Below are 18,807 nucleotides of genomic sequence, written 5' to 3'. Positions count from 1 at the left end.
GGTCTCTGAATACCAGTCACTGAGGAACAGCAGCAGGAGAGAGCTATGGCCCTTGTGTCCTTCTTATAGGCTTCCCATAGGCATTTAGCCTACAGAATATTAGACTAATGTGTTGCACAAGCATTAAGATCAGTGTCCAAAGCCCTACTCTTTGGTCTACCAGCCAGAGCCATTAGGCTGGCAGATAGTAGGGATAGGACTTTCTCTGTGGTGACCCGACAGCTATGGATTTCCCTCCCCAGAGAGACACATATAAGTTCATCATTGTTGGCTTTTAAATCAGCCCTGAAGATTTGTTAATTCAAGTCTACATTTGGTGCTCAAAAATTATTAGCTGCTGTTACTGGTAGGTGTGTGAGTGCGCTTAATTGTAAGTGTATGTTTATGTTTTGTAATATTGTAAACCACTTTGTAAGGGCAGTGTGCCCAGAAAGGCAAGTTTTAAAAAGGCCTTGGTCTGATCCAGCATGGCTTTTCTTTTGTTCTTGAATTTGCAATATAAAATATAATCAAAATAAAATAGATAAAACAGAATAATTGTACATCTTGGATTTCAACTGAATTAGTCTGAACGTCCATTTTCTTCTGCTGCCCCTTACGCCTGGAACGCTCTTCCAGAACATCTGAGATCCACAAGTTCAATCGCAGCTTTTAAAGCTCAGCTAAAAACTTTTCTTTTTCCTAAAGCTTTTAAAACTTGATGCTGTTTGGACTTTATACTGTTAGTTTTACCCCACCCAGTGCCTGTTTACCCTACCCAGTGCCTGTTTACCCTACCCAGTGCCTGTTTACCCCACCCAGTGCCTGTTTACCCCACCCAGTGCCTGTTTACCCTACCCAGTGCCTGTTTGCATTCTCTTCCCCTCCTTATCGCTTTACTATGATTTTAATAGAATGTAAGCCTATGCGGCAGGGTCTAGCTATTTACTGTTTTACTCTGTACAGCACCATGTACATAGATGGTGCTATATAAATAAATAAATAAATAAATAATAATAATAAGTTAAACATAGTAAAACGTATCTAAAAATTGAATTCTAAAAAGTTAGTAACAAAAAGTCAAGTCAAACAATCAACAACTGGACAAAAACCCAAAGTCTCAGCTTTCAAAAGTTACACAAAATAGCCAGACTTCCTACCTCTCACCAAAGAGGCAGGACAAATTGCTGTCCTCATTCGATAATTCAGAAATCATCACAGAGAAAGCCCTGCATCTGGTCAGCAACAATGTAATGTTTGGTCTGAGGGAAACATGCTCTGGTCTGCTTGCACTGGCTGCCTGTATGTTTCCGAGCCCAATTCAAGGTGCTGGTTTTGACCTATAAAGCCTTACACGGCTTGGGACCACAATACCTGATGGAACGCCTCTCCCGACGTGAATATACCCGGTCACTACGTTCAACATCTAAGGTCCTTCTCCGGGTGCCTACTCCAAGAGAGGCTCGGAGTGTGGCAACGAGGGACAGGGCCTTTTCGGTGGTGGCCCCCAGATTATGGAATGATCTCCCTGACGAGGCTCGCCTGGCACCAACGCTGCTATCTTTCCGGCGCCAGGTTAAGACTTTCCTCTTTGCCCAGGCATATGGCAGCACATCTTAATCACCCACATGTTTATTTTTTTTAACTGTTTTAATGCTTTATGTGTGTATGTTCTGTGTTTTAAAATTTTGTATACTTATTTTTATCTCAATTTCAGAATTTCTTTAAACCGCCCAGAGAGCTCTGGCTATGGGGGCGGTATATAAGTGTAATAAATAAATAAATAAACAAACATACATAAGGGTGAAACTGCTTCTTCAAATACCTAAGATGCAGTAGCAAAGTAGATAGCAAGCAGGCATACAATGACTCAGTTTCTGGCTTGAAAGAGATTGGACTTCCAGGCTATTCACCAACTTGCAGGTCCAATGATGGACAGAGAAGCAAGTGCACAATTATCGTTTGCTAGCACTTTTGCAATCCAATCACTGGATACAAAAAAGACATGCAAAAAGTCAATGTGGCCTGTAAGAATTGGTGAGTCAGAAGGCACATGCTCTAGTTGTCTCTTTGTCTGCTTAATGCACCTCATGTCCTTTGAAAGTCAGGGGAACCTGTGCTCACAAAAGTAGTGGCAGAGGATACTTGGGTGCAACAAAATCAATGGCTGGAATCAAACTACTGTAGCACAGGTCAGCCAGGCATACATACATCAGATTCAATGGGACCACACCACAGGCTGGAATCCAGGTGGCTCTATATGTCCCTGTGGGATGATCAACCCAATCGGAGCACTCAAAGCTCATGTGACTTCATGGAGTAAAGGCATCTTATTGGTATCCCAATAACTGTCACCTGTCCCTGTTCAAGGCATGCATATTTTAGTAGCTGTCTCTAATACTGTTCAGATAAAAGGAAGTATTTTCACAGTTCTGTGAAATAAAGCTATGAAACCAAGAGAAATTTAAAGCCTCATTCAATGAGTAATTAATTTGGTTTTGCCCTGTTTCAAGATGCTGAAAGAAAAATGAAGGTTTAAGGAGTCCTAATTTAAGAAGTGAAGCTACTAAACAGGAACATCTTCTTACGATCAAGATCCATAAGACACACACATCACATTACATTCAATGGCTTTTCTCTCTTGACAATCTCTTACAAGGCTCCCACCCTTTCATCTTTCCCTTGTACACCACAACAGCCACTGCTGTGGCATTTCTCTTCCACAACAGCCCCACTGTGCTATTACTGCCTCTAAAGCCCCACAGGTGCTAAAACAAGGTTCTCTCCTACTTGCTATTCACTCCTGCATATATCCACCCTCAGAAAGTACAGTTAGGTTTACCTTTGGTGATGCTGAGTGTGTTATCACCACTTGCTACGAAATCATAAAGTGCAACAAAAAGATTGGGGTCGCTCTCAGTGGCTCCAAGCAGGTTCTCCTTGGAGCTCCACCTGATGGCTTCATTCAGTGCCTGGGGTTCAGTGTCACAACCATAGGGGCGGTGCAGAGCCTCTGTGGGGGAGGGGGGGAGAAAAAGTTGTTTAATTGCCATATCCTTTAAAATTTGATGGCACATTGAATTTAGTCCTGAGGAGCAAATGGAAACCAAAATTGTTAGGTATAACATGATAACCAATACAACAGTAGGGGCAATTTACAACATTTTGGTGCTTGAGGAAGGAGAGAGCAAATGACATCTCTACTCATTAATGTGGAACACAATCCACTGGAAAGTTCTCATGCACAAGCTTCACTGAAATAGGAAAGAGCTGCACAGAAACACAATGTGCCCCATGGACTGTCTCCAACTCTACTGCTCTTAATGCCACCCCAAACCCACTGCCTAGGGCACCCTTGCCAGCTGGTAGAGCCCCCTGTACCAACTATTAAAGCAAACACCAAAAAACTAACTGAGCAGAGTATGAATATTTTGCAAAAGTAGCAACAGTACATGTGAAAGATTAACTCTATCAGTTCCCAGATTTACACAACCACAATGATGCCTCCACATACGACCATGTACATGTGCACACAAAAGTAACATATACAGCATACAGAAAGGCATTTAATATAGACCACAGAGAGAATATATATAAGACAGAGTCTGGGATCAGAAAACACGATAACTAAAGGTGGTTTAAATAGTCAATGGTTGGTTATTTAACCCAACATGGTTTATCATATTGTGTGGAGGGAGTTTTTTAACCAACTGTTGGTTATTTGGCCGAAATAACCAACACAAATAACCAACGCTGTGCAGAGTTAGCTTTTTGAACCATCATTGGTTATCATGTTGTATGGAGGATACCGTTGGTTATTTCCTCAGCCACCATTGGTTATTTTGTCAGCCACAGAGTAGCAAGGCAGAGCAATTAAAGCGGATAGTCAGCAGGATTGATTGTCTGCAGCAATGGCTGATGGGATACCAGCAGGAGGACTGAAGAGGGGAGAGAGGGCAGGGGATGAGTGAGTCAACTCAGCATGGACTAATAGTCAACTCAACGTTGATCCCAATCCACAACACAGTTGATTATCATGTTGTGTGGAGAGTACCCCCTAGATAAACAACTGTCAAGTTGATTATTACACCACCATTGACTATCGTGTTGTCTGAACACTGTGATTCCAACTATATGGAATCCCTAAACCAAAGCATTTTTCAAGAGAAGAGAATAATTGAGTGAAGCATTTTCCAAGAGAAGACATCTGGCAATTAGCACTCTTAGTTATTATACATTTTGAAAATTATGTTTTAAAGACAGTACACTGGTTAGATAGAAAATGTGACTTCAGGGCTGTTATGTTCCTGATCTGCCATTTTTTCCATCTTTTTTTAAAGGCTGGACAAAACAACTTCAATGGTGCAATCCTTAGCCTTTAGAGGCCTTTCGTGTGGCCTGCCACCTTTATCACCAAATTCTCCCCCCTCCCCCCGGCACTCTCTCTCACAAACACACACAGGCCATAGCTAGACCTCAGGTTTATCCCTGGATCATCCAGGGGTCAAACCTGTACATCTAGGTGACACACAGGGGATCCAGTGCTCAGGCAGGGGCGAACCCTGGATGATCCCAGGATAAACCTTAGGTCTAGCTGTGGCCTCAGTCTCTTTGCACATCATGACAGCCATGGGTTATTTGAGGATTGTCTAACCCTCAAACAACCCTGCTACCAGGGGTCATATGACACACCAAGCCATGGGGGTTCTGGCTACCATGCAAAAATGGTGCCTGTGAGTGCCCAACACAACAATCCCCACAGGTAAATGAGGTCATATGCATGATGACAGCCTAAGCAGCTGTTTGGTGAGCTGTTGGGAGTGCAACTGTGTTGGGCAACATGTCACACTGGGATAGAGATGTCATGAGCACCTGACTGGGTCTGGGAACCTTGCCCTCCGGACATTGCTCACCGCTGCTCGTGCCCCCGAGACCAGCTCGCTGAGCACCCGCAAGCGGGTCCAGCTGCTGCCTATCCCATAGCAAGCTGCCATTTGCATAAAAATGGTAGCCCAGGGATTTCCATAAAAGTAATGCTGCACAAATGGCAGCTGTAAAGAAGTCATTTATGTGACATTGCAGGCATAAATGCTCCCTGTGGTGGGGGAGTGAGCAACAGAAGAGGCTCAGCAAATGCCCAAAGGCACCAGATGGAGGTGATTCTGTCCATCCCTATATTGGGATGTCTCCCCCTACATGCAGTCTTTCCCATTTAAATCATGTAGGAGGGGTTAAAGTGAGCACGGCACTTTAAGGGAGGTGGGGAGGGATAGAGAGCAAGAGCATGCTTTTAAGGGTAGCAGGGGGAAGGCTGTGCATGTGTGTTTACCTGTGTGCTTATGCAGGTGTGCACATATGGTTGTGGCCCCCGACCTACCGCTTATCACCATGCAGACTCCAGAGGCAAAACAACTGCTCAGCCCTGCTTTAAGCCTGTACCTTTTAAAATGGCAACCCAAATTTCTAAGTAAGGCAAGGGTACTTTTAACCAGAATAGACACAGAACTTGTTTCCTAACTGCAACAGTTTATAACCTCTATCAACATGTTTCAAATTTATATTGCAAACCTCTGGGACCTGTTTTCTTGTACTCCAAAGTGTCATGTACATCGATGGTGCTAAAATATATATAATATTCACTGATTGTGCTAAAAACATAAAATAATCTAGGAAGCCACTCCCATTTAATTTAAGGATAAATCAGGCATCACTATTAAAACATTCAACTGCCATGTAATTGAAAACTCTCATATAAGAGTAGAAGATTAAGACAGGCATGCTAGACCAAGGCGAGGCAACTTATCCAGTGCACAAACAGGATATTTGTTGAAGCATACTCTCTGGGGGAGTGTGGTGGGAATTGCCCAGCTAGCCGCAACTCCTCATCTTCCCTGAGGTGGTGGCAGCAGAAACAGTTGTGAGAGAGAGACATCAGCATTGATGTGGGAAAGGAAGGAGAGGCACCAGGCCACTCCCCATCCAAAGTGCAAAGCATCAATGACTGACACTGTACTAGAATGAACAAACACCAGACAGACTCTTATGCCACGTGCAGCTCAGCCGCAGCAGGACATATGCAGGGAAGTAAAGCCCAGACCATGCCACCTGCTGCCGCCTGTTCCATAGCATGACGTAGCACTGCCCACATAAGGCCATTTCTAGTCCTGTGCTATGCAGCGTCATGATCAAGAATTTAAGGCAGATATGCATAGCTTCAGCTGCCAACACACACAAGGAAACTGCTATTAAACCTAAAAGTATTTCAAGTCATTGCATTACTTTCAGGAATGTTCACAGGGCCCATGGATGGGGCAGTACAATTTAGCAAGAGGACATATGAGCAGCCTTAATGTCCAAGAGCTTCCTACACATACCACTTTCATCATTCTATGGCAGGGGCGGAGAACCTATGGCCCTTCAGATGCTGCTTGACTCCAATTTCCACCAGTCCCAGCCAGTACACCAAGAGTCAGTGATGATGAGAGTTGTAATCCAACAACATTGGGAGGACCCCAGGTTTCTCAGCCCTGCATGGCAATAAAGAAACTCAATCACACATACACAATTCAAAAGCAGTACAGGCCAGCCATTTACCTACTACAGTAGGGGTAGGCAATCTGGTCCCCTCCAAATGTTTTGGATTACAACTCCCATAATCCTGACCTTTGGGCATGCTGGCTGAGGCTTCTAGAAACTGCACTCCAAAACAGCGTATCAGTCCAGCTATAGGAAAATTTAGCAAATCAGTTTTCAGCTGCTTTGTCAAGTTACATCGTTTTTGCTGGTGAAAAGTCTGTGCCCACCACCCAGCCACATCTTCTTCCTTTCATATGCTTCTTCCCACATGACCTATTCCCTGTAAGAATCTTTTAGCTCACATTGACCATGGTCCTGGAGATTATTTCCAACAATAGCACAAAATCAAGGAGAAACAGTCTTTCAGCCTTTCCAAACACGGCAATCTCAAAATCAAAAACTACACTGAGTTAAATTATTTTATTTATTAATCCTCTCAAGAACCAGAATAACCACATCCTCAGTTTTGACGTAGAAGATAAAAGTACATTTTACACAGCAACAATGTCATATGCAACTTTACTTTTGAAACATACCACTCCAATCAGATAAAGTAGGTTCAGAGGCTTTCTCACAAAAGGAACACAGTTGCTCATCGGTCTCTTGGCCAAAACTGCTTGACTGAAGAACAGTCCCCAGGATCATGTTGCCTCTTACAGAAACCAAGCACAACTGCCTAGCACAAATCAGAATGCTACTCCCTGGGACATGGCACGCCACACCACACACATGCAATTAGGCAGGGCTGTTGGCATGGGAGGGGAAGCAAGTGAGCAAAGCATTCCTCTTTTCCAGTAACTGGAAGCTTTAGGAAGCATGGAAGTTTGCCAACAGCTAAGAGGCAATGAACTGCAAGTTCATACATTTCTGGGACTGACAGGAAGTAACAATGAAACCTTATTTATTCATAGTGGGATGGCTGCCTGATGGGAAAGAAGGTTTTCCTAAGAATAGGTGAGTAATGCATATTAAACACATACGTTTTCCAATACGCACACAACTACACTAGCATGTTAAACTACCCTTTAACAAGAAAAGATTTATAGATTTCTTTAGAAATTATGTTCCTAGTTAAATTCTGTTGCAAGCAGACAATAAGCTCACACAACCAACCAAGTGGAATTTTTGTCTTTTGCAAGAGACAGGCATCTGGCACCAGCTGTCCCAATCTGCTTGGCAATCACACTTGACACACAGAAACCAATTTTAATGACAATGGAACTGGACAATCAACAAGAGTTCTATTTACATGTTCTACACACTGCAGTGTTCCACATACTGTATATACCAACATTGTAACCTCCCCAAACATATCTCTGGTTTGCACATAACGACAACCCAGGATTCACAACCCAACAATAAACCATGTTTTTCCCCTGGGTTATTCATGGTTAACAACCCATAGTTAAACCATAGTGTGAAATTCTTACATAATAACCCACAATTCAATGCCACCCACACTCTGGGTTGTTGTTACATGTGAACCAGGTCACAGAGCATGGGCATTTGTAGAGAGGATACCTCTATATGTACAGCAGTGCACGCAAAGGCCTCTTCTCTACAGATGTCCACGTTCGATACACAGACACAAAGAGGTGGGGCTATGCAGGTCCTGGCTTGTGTGTTACTATACACAGTAAATGGAATATCCGAATGGCACTACGGTGATGTTAGAATCTCCAAAGTTTGGTGATATAGCTGAGTGAGGATGATTCATGTGACAACCATCAGCAGGTTAGGCAGGCAAAGCAATCAGCCATTGGAAAAGAGAATAACTTTCCACTTGTACTCTTGCTGCGACTTTTTCAGACACCGAAGGAAATGCCCAATTCATGGCCTACTGCCAGTGTCAACACAGTCAAAGTTGGTGCTTTTATTAGCCAATAGGTCCAGAAGGATATGCTTCTGGGATTCAGCTAGCTTCAAGCAAGACCTGTTATGGAAGTAGATTTATTTTTTGCTATTTGTTAAAAGGCTTGACAGTACTGATTTTATCTTTCTATCAATATTCAGGGGACAGCAAGATTGCTCCAGCACAGGTGATGCTGTCTCCATTTCTAGACAATGTCACTGGCCATCATAAAAAACTGGGTTCTAAGCAGAATATCCATCAGCCAACTTCTTTGATTACAAGCTCAATTTAACCTTTCCCCTTCTGTCTGAAGAAATAATTAGTATGTTTAAAGGGAAGACTCCCTTTTCCCCACAGGCAATATCCCAAATAGCAAGAAAGGATTTGGCACTGTCATTTGCGCCGAGGCAATTCTGAACATGAATAAATCAAAAGAAAGCATGTGTAGGAGCAAAGTCACACAAAAGCATTAAGAACTTCTCCTCAGCTTAGATAAGAGTCCCCAAACTCACCGATAACTCAAGTGCACAACCAAGAATGAACTCTTCTCATAAAGATAGTTCTTAATATAGGGTTAGGCTAGCTGTGTCTCAGTTAAATAGATCAGAAAGAATGCATGTGTATAAATACACAAGTACACACACTGCAGTGTTGTTTTACTAGGTTTCCAGCCAACCCAATTGGCTCAATCAGAGACAAAGGACCCTATTCACAACCATGATACTAGCGGCTGCCAAGTGTCCAACGTAATAGAAAACCTCACAGACTGCAAAAGAGGGGAATGCGGAACCCTTCAGTTTATCACTCTCCCCCCTCTCACAATCAGAATAGAGGTAGGGCAGTAATGCACACAATGAAGTCACAAGGATTCTGGAAAAACGTATCTTTCATAGTTAGTCATACTAGGAGTAATCAAGGAATCTGCATGACTACAATGAACTGCAAGCACAGAAATAAATATTTATTCCATTTCAGTATAAGCTATGGGGTGGTGGGAATTCTCATCCCCTTAAGTGATTCCAAGTGCAAAGTACGGCAGTCCTTCCATATTAACATGAGGCACAAGGGTACTATCTTGTGAATGCAGTGTAAACAGAAAATCATGACATGCTTTTTTTCTTGGGTGGGCAACTTCTGGCCCATCATATGTTTTGGCCAACAATTCCCAACAACCCTCATTATTGGCTGATGGGTAGGCCAAAAACATCTGAAGGGCCACAAGTTGCTCACACCTGTTTTAAGGCATGATTTTTTCCCTTTTCAATTCAGAAGGAAAAAAACCATATTGATAGTTTCTGTTTTCGACTTCAACTCCCAGTATTCCTGACCACTGGCCATGCTGGCAGAGACTTCAGAAATTGATGTTCCAAACATCTGGAGCTCTACCTTCTGCCCACCCCTGTCTTAGAAGACAGAGAGGGCCTTTAAGTAAAGGTTCTAACAGCTGGAGAAGGAATTTTTGCAAAGTTACCAATCTCTCTAAACTTTCTTGATACAGATGTACCCCTTATCTGAGAAACCACATTGGGTATTTGTCAACAAATTATATTAAAAAACTAGACCAAACTAATATTGCCCATGGATTCCAAATGTTTTGCACAAACAGCAGTGCACCAGACAGTCAGAAAAATATGTTCCTGCCAGATTCAATTATACAGGGTCAGAAGCAGAACAAGCATCTCTGGGGTCAACTGTCATATAATTTCATAGTGGATATTATCTGGTCCTACAGTTGTGTCCATACAGATGATCTTGCAATCTTATGTTATGCCCTCCAACAACCTGAGCTCAGCAGTGTTTTCAGTTGTCAATTAACCAACATGACGGACTTTCCATCTCATGGAGAAACACAATTTCCCCCCAGTAGCCAGTATCCTCCATTTCTAGAAAATTCTAGATGCTTATTACAGCATGATTCTATGCAAGTTTACTCCATTTGTTCAATGGCACATAACTCCCAAATAAGTGTGCATATAAGTAATACTGCTTAGCATCCCTGCATGTATACAGAGTCAAACATAAATCATTTCTTCTCTAACAGTAATAATTATGCAGTGCAAAAAGACATATTTGGGCTGCATGTCCCAATATGTATTAGGGCTCTGTTATTTGCAAACTAGTATGTTTTAATTCTTATAGCAATTTATTGTGCATGCTTGTTCAGGAAATATATGAATTACAAGTTAGGAAAGCTAACTTAAAATAGTCTGAATTTAAAATTAAATCCCAACATCTGTTCATTTGGACCCCTAGCACAGAACTGGACTTGAACCCAACAAGCCAGAATATTAAGTACTCAGCCAACCTTCTTCCACAAGTTAAATGGAATAAATAATCCAAGTTGAAGGAAAAGGACCCACTTATTGTTATTTTAAGAGCCTTCCTCCCACACAGAGATGAACTTGGCTGCTATTACATCATTCAATCTTGTGACCACAGTGGTGGTGTGAGTGGAATGCCAGAAAAGATTGGTCCAGACAGCATCAGCTGTTTGTCCTGGGAAGCCTCACTAACATTTGTCTCCACTACACCTGTCTTTTTGAATTGCCAGTCTTAAGATTAAGTTGTCTATATATTCCACCGAGTAAGAAGGGGAAACCCACCAAACATTAATACAGAACGAAGGAATAGTTTACTTGGATTCTATACAAAGATTAGCCTCCACTTAAAATCAATGACATCATGCCCTTTTTGGCGTCCCAGAAAAATAAAGTCTCAGCGAAAGCTAACACAGTAAGAAGCATCATTACAAAACATCCTCCTTTTCTCCTGCCCTGCAATACGAAGAAATGATTCCCAGCTAATAAGAAAGCCCTTCTTTTCCTTACTGAATGGGACCAGAAGGTGGAATCCATAAGCATTCTTATTCCTCCGTGCTCAGCTATCTTATCCAAAGACACTACTTCTGTACCTTGGAATCAGGGATTTAGGTTCTGGATGCTTGTCAATCAACCAGTCAATACTGCCAGTTGACAGCAGTTAAATTGTCCATAAAGTCAAGGGTAAATGAATAGCCAACTTTTTAAATTGCTTCATAGTACCATTTGATAACAAAGGTGGGAGTGAGGACCCCTGGTTCCTCAACGCTATAGGAGTCAGGATTGCATCTCACCATTCACCACACTCATTTAGCCACCTTCTGCAGTGCAACTTCCTCGGCTAAATTTCTACCCTCTTTTTCTTCTCCTGTCAATCAAGCTGCATAATCTGGCATCTTCCAGTAGCTATGAGCAAGAACTGTGAGCATCTCTGAACCATAAGAGGCGTACAGGAGTTAAAGAGCAGACAGGAAAAATACATAAGCAATCATCACAGTAGCATAGATCATAAGTGCCCAAGAGACATGACTCCCACATGTGCTGTGTAAAGTGGGGAGGAGGGGCAAGAGAAAACACCTTCCCTTAGATATGGCACAGTGTTTATCAAGATATACTCTGGAGCCTTGCAAAAGGCAGTTTTTGAAATGTGCATGATTGTGTTACTTGTTACTCTTCTGATTTATAATAAACTCAACTATTTGACCAAGAATTTTTGACTGGCCAAATACTAACCATACAGGGACCACATAAAGAATACAATGCATCATGAAATTATGTTCATTTCTGAACGCAGACTGACTGGACAAGAACTTGCGTCACATTCCTTTCACTGGGTGCTCCTTAGATCTCACATTAGGAAGGTAGGTATAAATAAAGCAATGAATGTTGCATGAAATACTAGAGAAGTGATGGCAGCTTCCCCTTCTTGTCCAGGGTACAGGATCAAAACATGCAGATACTCAGCTTTCACTGTTGCACGATGGCTTAAATCTCAAAGAGTGTACAGGATTGTAATTAGCAGTTGTAGAGCAGCATTGGGACCTGACGGACAGCAAGAAATATCAGCAAGTGATGAACTTTTTTTTTTTACTGTATCTCTTTTCTTCAGTACTTCCAAGACTTGGGACTCCAGTTCCTCTCTACACAGAAACTCAGGCTCAAATAAAGTTCACTCTCTGCTGTCCCTACAAGACACCTTTAGAGAATCAGTCACTTTCTGGCGAGAGGGACAGGGGAGGCAGGCTATCACTATCAGTGGAAGTATGGATGGATGTTGATTGGCCCTGCATTTTAGAACCTCCTGTCTCAGATGACTCATTCAGACTCCTACACTGACTCCCCAGCTGAATTAAACACAGGTGAGAGAAAGGGAGAGTGCACTGGCCTGGGCAACACACTGACATGACCAGGATAAGGGGAAATGGCATTTTCCCACTTTCTTGGTCAGGGAAAGGGGAAGCAAATGGGGAAAATATGGGGCCAGGATCTCTGTGAGAAATAAATTGCTTTTTCTTTCTGTAAAATGGGTTTGCGTTGCAGCAACTGGGATACATTTCTCCACATTGCAGAGTAGGAAGAAAGGAGGATACAGGACAAAAGTATGCATAGATGCAGCTATTAGTGCAGAGTTTTCATTAAATAGTACACATGTTCTCAAGCAATTTCTACAGCTATAAGGACTAAAGGCTTGCTCTATCTTAGAACACCAAACAGCAGCAGTTCCATGCTCTCACAGTCATCACATGGAAATGCAAAATACATACAACCCCAAGACACACACAAATATTTATTTATGTCCTACTTTTCCTCCAAGAAGCTCAAGGCAGCATACATGATCCTCCTCCACTCCATTTTATCCTAACAACACTGCGAGGTAGGCTAGCCTGAAAGTCAGTGAATGACCCAACTCCCACCCTCACCCCCAGTGAGCTTCATAGCCAAGAGGAGATTAGAACCCAGATAAAAAGAGTTTGAATTCTCAAATGAAAATGCTATGGATTCCAATGATTCCACACACAGCCAGCCAAAAAATCCCTAAATATTAATAAGCGAGTGTCTCTTCTAGCAGAATTCTACAGTTCTGCTGTCTGAACATCTCCCTTAAGGATTTTTATGGGAGACGCAATAAGTTAAAGACTGACAGAAAGATAGACAGACATCACAGCTTTGTGCTTGTTAGAAGATAGATTCTTTCAGTCTGCCAGGGATACATGATCCCAAAGTAATTTCATGCAACCTGAAAGAGACAGCAAGCTTTAAACATTTTGGTAAATTGAGGTGACCATATGACCGGAAATGCCCGGACATGACTGGAAATGAGGTCCATTTGAGAGATCCGGCCAGTTTTTTCCAAATTTATTCAAATGTCCGGGAAAACAGACCGTCTCTGCTTCTCATGGAAGTCTGGGAGGCGAAGTGCAGGACATGGCCGCTGATGAGACCAAGGAAGGAGAAATATTGCATTCTGGACTAGCAGGGAGGATACTGGGAGTGGTAGTCCTGAGATGGGATGAGGCGAGGCTCTGGAGTTTTGTGCAACATTTTTGTCACTAGGTATTGCTATGTCAATAAGGTAGGTGTGTGTTTCTTTTTTGTTTATGACTGTTATGTCCAGTATTCTCTTGTCCCAGAATGGTTCTCATAAAATCATAGAATAGTAGCCTATATTGAGTCCAACCCCCTGCTCAATGCAGGAATACACCTTAAAGCATCCCTGACAGATGGTTGTCTAGCTCCCTCTTGAATGCCTCTAGTGTGTAATAGTATTTTATACTCTTTTTAATGCTAGGTTGCTAGTTTGTTGTACTACATTTTTCTGAACATGTCAAATGCTTCATTTGTTCAGTGGTAGCAGTATGCCAAATCTGTGAGTATGGATATGAGAAAGGTGATGGGGAAAGAGTGTTAAATGTTAAGAAAGGTGAGACTATGGTCATCTAGTGAAGGATTTGCAGTCAGAAAAGATATTTGAGGGAAGGGGAGACTGTATCACACTGAGTATAGCAAAAGCTTAAAAATACAGCAAAAGCTACAGAAGTAAGAATGAGTGAAGTTAATTTCAGATACATTGAACGCCTCACTTGTTCTTTATTCCAGTGATTTTAACATTAAGATGTTAAGCAGAACAGGTTTGTCTTAATTGTGTGCTGTGAAATCAGATATGTGACCAAGGCCATGTTTGGGTGGGCACCCCCCGTTGGTGTCTGGGCATGTTGGCGAGCACGCCCCTTTGGGGTCTGGACATGTTGGTGAGCACACCCCCTTGGGGGTGGCCACATTGTCCTCCTTTCTGGTTTCCAAAATATGGTCACCCTAGGTAAATAGAACAAAAAAACCCACCCACATCCATTTTTATTTTTGTTTGAAATTGCATTATTTTCTTCTACTTATAGGTTTTTCAATGGGGTCTCAAAAAAATAAAATAACTGCACAGAACTGGCCTGTAACATGCAGTTTGGTATTCTAAAACTGCTAGGGAAGCTTTACAATAAAGACCAATCTATCTAAAGTGAAAAGTTAACCAAGCACAGTACTGCTTGGTATAATAAAGAGGGTTTTGTTATAAAATATGCCAAAAGCCTTTTCTGTTGAACACTGTTAAAAGGCCATTTCTACAGAAGCCTCTAAAAAAAATTGAATTTTTTGATTTAAACCAAATTTTTGATTTAAATTGGTTTTTTTTTTTAATAAAATGCTTTTTGAGGAAAAATCTATTTAAAGATAATTTTCTATTTAAGATACATTATAGTCCAAAGGTTATTCATCATGAAATAAGGATTAGTTTTTAATTACGCAGCATGAGGCTGTTTAAATTTTTTGGAAAATGAATTCCATTAATCCATTCACAATGTCATGCTCTTCTAGAGGTTTCTGTAAGATTATTTTTCTTCTTCCAATAAAGTACAGCAGAAAAGTTGTCCAAATATGAATGATTAATCTATTAAACTGGAGATAGTTCACCTCGCAATAATTTCATATTTATCTATCTATGATGTATTTCTAATAGTATAACCAAATCAGTATTTTTTATATATATAACTGTAAAACTAATCTGAAAAGTTGCTATTCTAAAAATGAAACCTTCATCTGGTTGTAAACATTAAGATTATCCAGTAAGAATGACTCTTTGGTAACTCTGAGTTGTGTCAAATATAGCGAGGAAGAGTGCACTTTTTGGGGGGAGGGGGAGTCAAATGATTAAACTGAGTCTTTCTTAATAGTGATTTAAATCTTGATTTAAATCAAATCCACCCTGCAAGCTACCATAAATTCCTTAAGCACACTCTACCAGTGCTTTTATGACTGGAATACCTGTGCATCATTTAAGCTTTACAGCATCCCCTGGTGGAAGAAAGGAGTAAATACTCTCCAAAGTGTTTCAGTAGTTTACAATCAAGCTACTGTTATTTTTACAGGCCTCACATGTACAAATTAACATATGTCTTTGTGCTACATTAAATTTAGTTAGGTATAAGGGAAGGTTATACTAAGCAACCAGAAGGAGGAAGAAAAGTACCTTTCCAATTTCTCAGCTGATTAGCTGTGAGTCCTTGTTATACACGGATCCAAAGATCCCATGATCAAACGGAAAGGTACATTTGCTCTCATGAGGAAAGGTCCCTGTTTTTTTTAGTTTTTTTTTTTTGCCAATTTCCTTACAGAAATCAAGATTCAAGCTGCTGTGCAGAACAAAAACTACACTGTGAAAAACTATGCCAGCATTACATATCATCTCTATCATGTTCTGAAAAGTGGACAGAGCAAAGCTATATTCCTTTAAATTCTGGGACAGCATTAACACCGTCAGGGCCTACATCTCATTTAAAAGATTGAATAGAACCTATCTGACTGCTCTCTTTAAAAAAAAAAGACTATTTTTCATGCAAAGATAAAGTACATGGCTATTTCCCATGAACTTTAACAGGAAGTTTTATCTGAAAAAAAATATTTGTCTACCCTTAATGCCAATCTATAACAAGGGATCAGTTTCAATTTGTTTACCTCTATGTGCGCCCATTTTTAAAAGTGAGAGTGATGAGATACAAGGGACAATAGGGTTTCTGTATCTTATTAACTATATAAAAAAGGTAATGCTGGTACCTGATGAAATTCCCTCACCTACAGTATGTAATTATTAAAGGTAAAAGAGTTCTGTCTTTTTGCATCTGGTGAGATTCCTTCTCAGTTGTTGTTTTTCTTTTTACATCTCAGTTGTTATTTTCTTTTTACCTCTCTATCTAATGCTCTTTTTTAAAAAATAAAAAGTGGTGTTGCAGCCCCAGCCACTTGTGGGTTTCAGCAATTCAATTGGAGACAAATGCTCAAAAATTAGGATTGGACATTTGACCTGTCAAATAATGGTCAATTGTTTTAAAGCCCTAATTTTATTAGATGAAAAAGATACTTTAATCAACAGGTTTTATATTTATATTAATTAAAAACACAAATTAATATTGTGAAACAATAAAATTAACTTTTAAAAACTGTAATGAACAAATAAATTATTATTTTTTAAAAAATATAATGCAATGTACATCACCTTGATATCCATGGTGGAAGAGAAGTGAGATATAAAAGTAGTAAATAAAATAAAATAATTTTAAGATTGTTTTCAACTGTGTTAGGTAACGTTTCTGTAAATGTGAATGATTCACTGAAAAGTTATTCTCTTTGGCTTTTATCCAGGAATAACTGCCAGTCTACAGTTACTTTTTCCTTTTTTAAAAAAATGAAATTTATGTTTTGTTTATTTCTTTAATATATTTCTATACTGCCTTCCTTCCAAGGCACCCAAGGAAGTTTACAATTTTTAAATACTGAAACAAGCAAACGTTACCACCACCACCCCATCAGAATATAATTCTCTTGGACTAACTGAAGATCTCTGCAAGAGCTAATAGCTTAGCCCCTCAGTCTTTCTTCAGGGCACCCAGGAAAAGTTCAAGAGGGGCTGCCCCAACAGCACTCAGGCCGTTGATGGCCCGTTTAAGAGATGATAGTATGTGCTCATGGCATGAGCTTTTTATAAGATATTTACAACTATTTCAATTAAAAATAGGTTCAAAGTAGATATTTTAATTCTTTGAACACAATGGTGTTTAAATACTTTGCAGTTTTATTTCCTACTCAAATATTTCATTTAAAATACTTTCTATTGGAAGAAAATCTGAAATACGAACTTATGAGATACTATATAGCAGTGATGGCGAACGCGTGGCACGCGTGCCACTGCCGGCACGCTGAGCCATCTCTGTGGGCACGCCGTGACTACAGTCATACACTGTAGTCACGGCGTCGGCTCCCGCGGACTACATCTCCCACAGTTCTCGGTTGGACGCGGGCCCTGCGCTCCGCTCCTGCCTTTCTCCTCTGCTGGCTCTAGGCGTCGATTGGAGCCCCACCCAGGCACTCTGAGCGCGGGAGTCGGCGAGGAGAGCGGGCGGGAGGGAAAGAGAAAGGTGGCCAGGCAGCGCCACGCTCTCGGGCTCGACGGCGAACCAGCCGCAGCAGCAGGCGCACAGCCGGCGGCGACGACCCAGGTGCCCAGGGCTTCTTGGGATCTTTAGCCGCCTTTCTCATTCCAAGGCGGCGGCGGGACTCCGGAGAGGCGCCCTCGACGTGCGCCCCCCTTCAGCGGTGGCAACGGAGCTGGGGAGGCAGGTGGGTCTCGCTTCCTTTGCCCTTCCGCATCTTCAGTTGTTATTGGCCGTGTTCCACAGGCATGTGGGATGGAGGGAAAGCGACGAGAAGGAAGGAGGAGGACGAGGAGAAGGAGAAACGCGCCGGGCTCTGAGCCGGGCAGGTCTCGTCCAAACGCACGCACGCACGCTCTTGTTGCGTGGGGACGTTCCTTTGTCTGTGCCTAGTTTTTGAGGCAAATCGATTTGTTTGCCTCAAATGTTGTTTGCGCCCACATGTTGCTTGTTCAAATGAGCAGAGGCGGCAAAATAATAATAATAATAATAATAATAATAATAATAATAATGAGATCGTTCTCCCATCCCCCCCCTACCTCTTCGAACCCTCATCGTTAATTTAATGTGTGAACACACAACTCTTGTGACGCGTCTTCTGCCCTTGGCAGGCATCACTATTTCACATCAGGATCTCCTCTCCCTCTGTTCCACACCGCGTTGTAGACAAGTTATCAGCATGCATACAACAGCAAAAATCACATTAATTGTGCCCACAAAAGGCGTCTTTAAAAAAAATACATGCACGTGTACAGTTGTTGTTGTTGTTTTTTCAATTAAAAAAATGTTTAATGGAAAGCTCTGTTATTGTGTTTTTCTTTTTAAACAAAAGCTGTTAATTAGTTTGAAAAACTACGAATTGTTTTTTCTAAACTAAAACCTCGTTATTCAGGTTTAATTGCAGTGTTGGCACTTTGAAAAAAATAAGTCGTTTTGGTTTGCAGTTTGGGCACTTGGGCTCAAAAAGGTTTGCCATCACTGCTATATAGCATGTAAATTTAACATGGTGTAGTTTTTAACTTTTGTTTATTAAATGCAAGTGAAAAAAGCATGCTGGACCAGTCCTCAAAATATTGCAGAATACTCTCAACACTGTTAGATGTGTTCT

At 41.3% G+C, this 18,807-nt stretch overlaps 1 protein-coding gene across 2 annotated transcripts in view; it reads right to left on the bottom strand.

The window, feature by feature from the left end:
* ABL2 (ABL proto-oncogene 2, non-receptor tyrosine kinase) overlaps positions 1-18,807 on the bottom strand; it is a 57,690-nt gene that overhangs the window by 24,166 nt on the left and 14,717 nt on the right. For both annotated transcript variants that reach the window (XM_063134161.1, XM_063134170.1), the window contains exon 2: positions 2,822-2,992. In XM_063134161.1, coding sequence (XP_062990231.1) covers positions 2,822-2,992 — 171 coding nt within the window. The remainder of the gene's footprint in view (positions 1-2,821; positions 2,993-18,807) is intronic.

The sequence above is a fragment of the Elgaria multicarinata genome, chromosome 1 (genome assembly GCF_023053635.1).
Source record: "Elgaria multicarinata webbii isolate HBS135686 ecotype San Diego chromosome 1, rElgMul1.1.pri, whole genome shotgun sequence".
Classification (NCBI taxonomy): Eukaryota; Metazoa; Chordata; class Lepidosauria; order Squamata; family Anguidae; genus Elgaria; species Elgaria multicarinata.
This window is presented reverse-complemented; position numbering and strand designations above follow the sequence as displayed.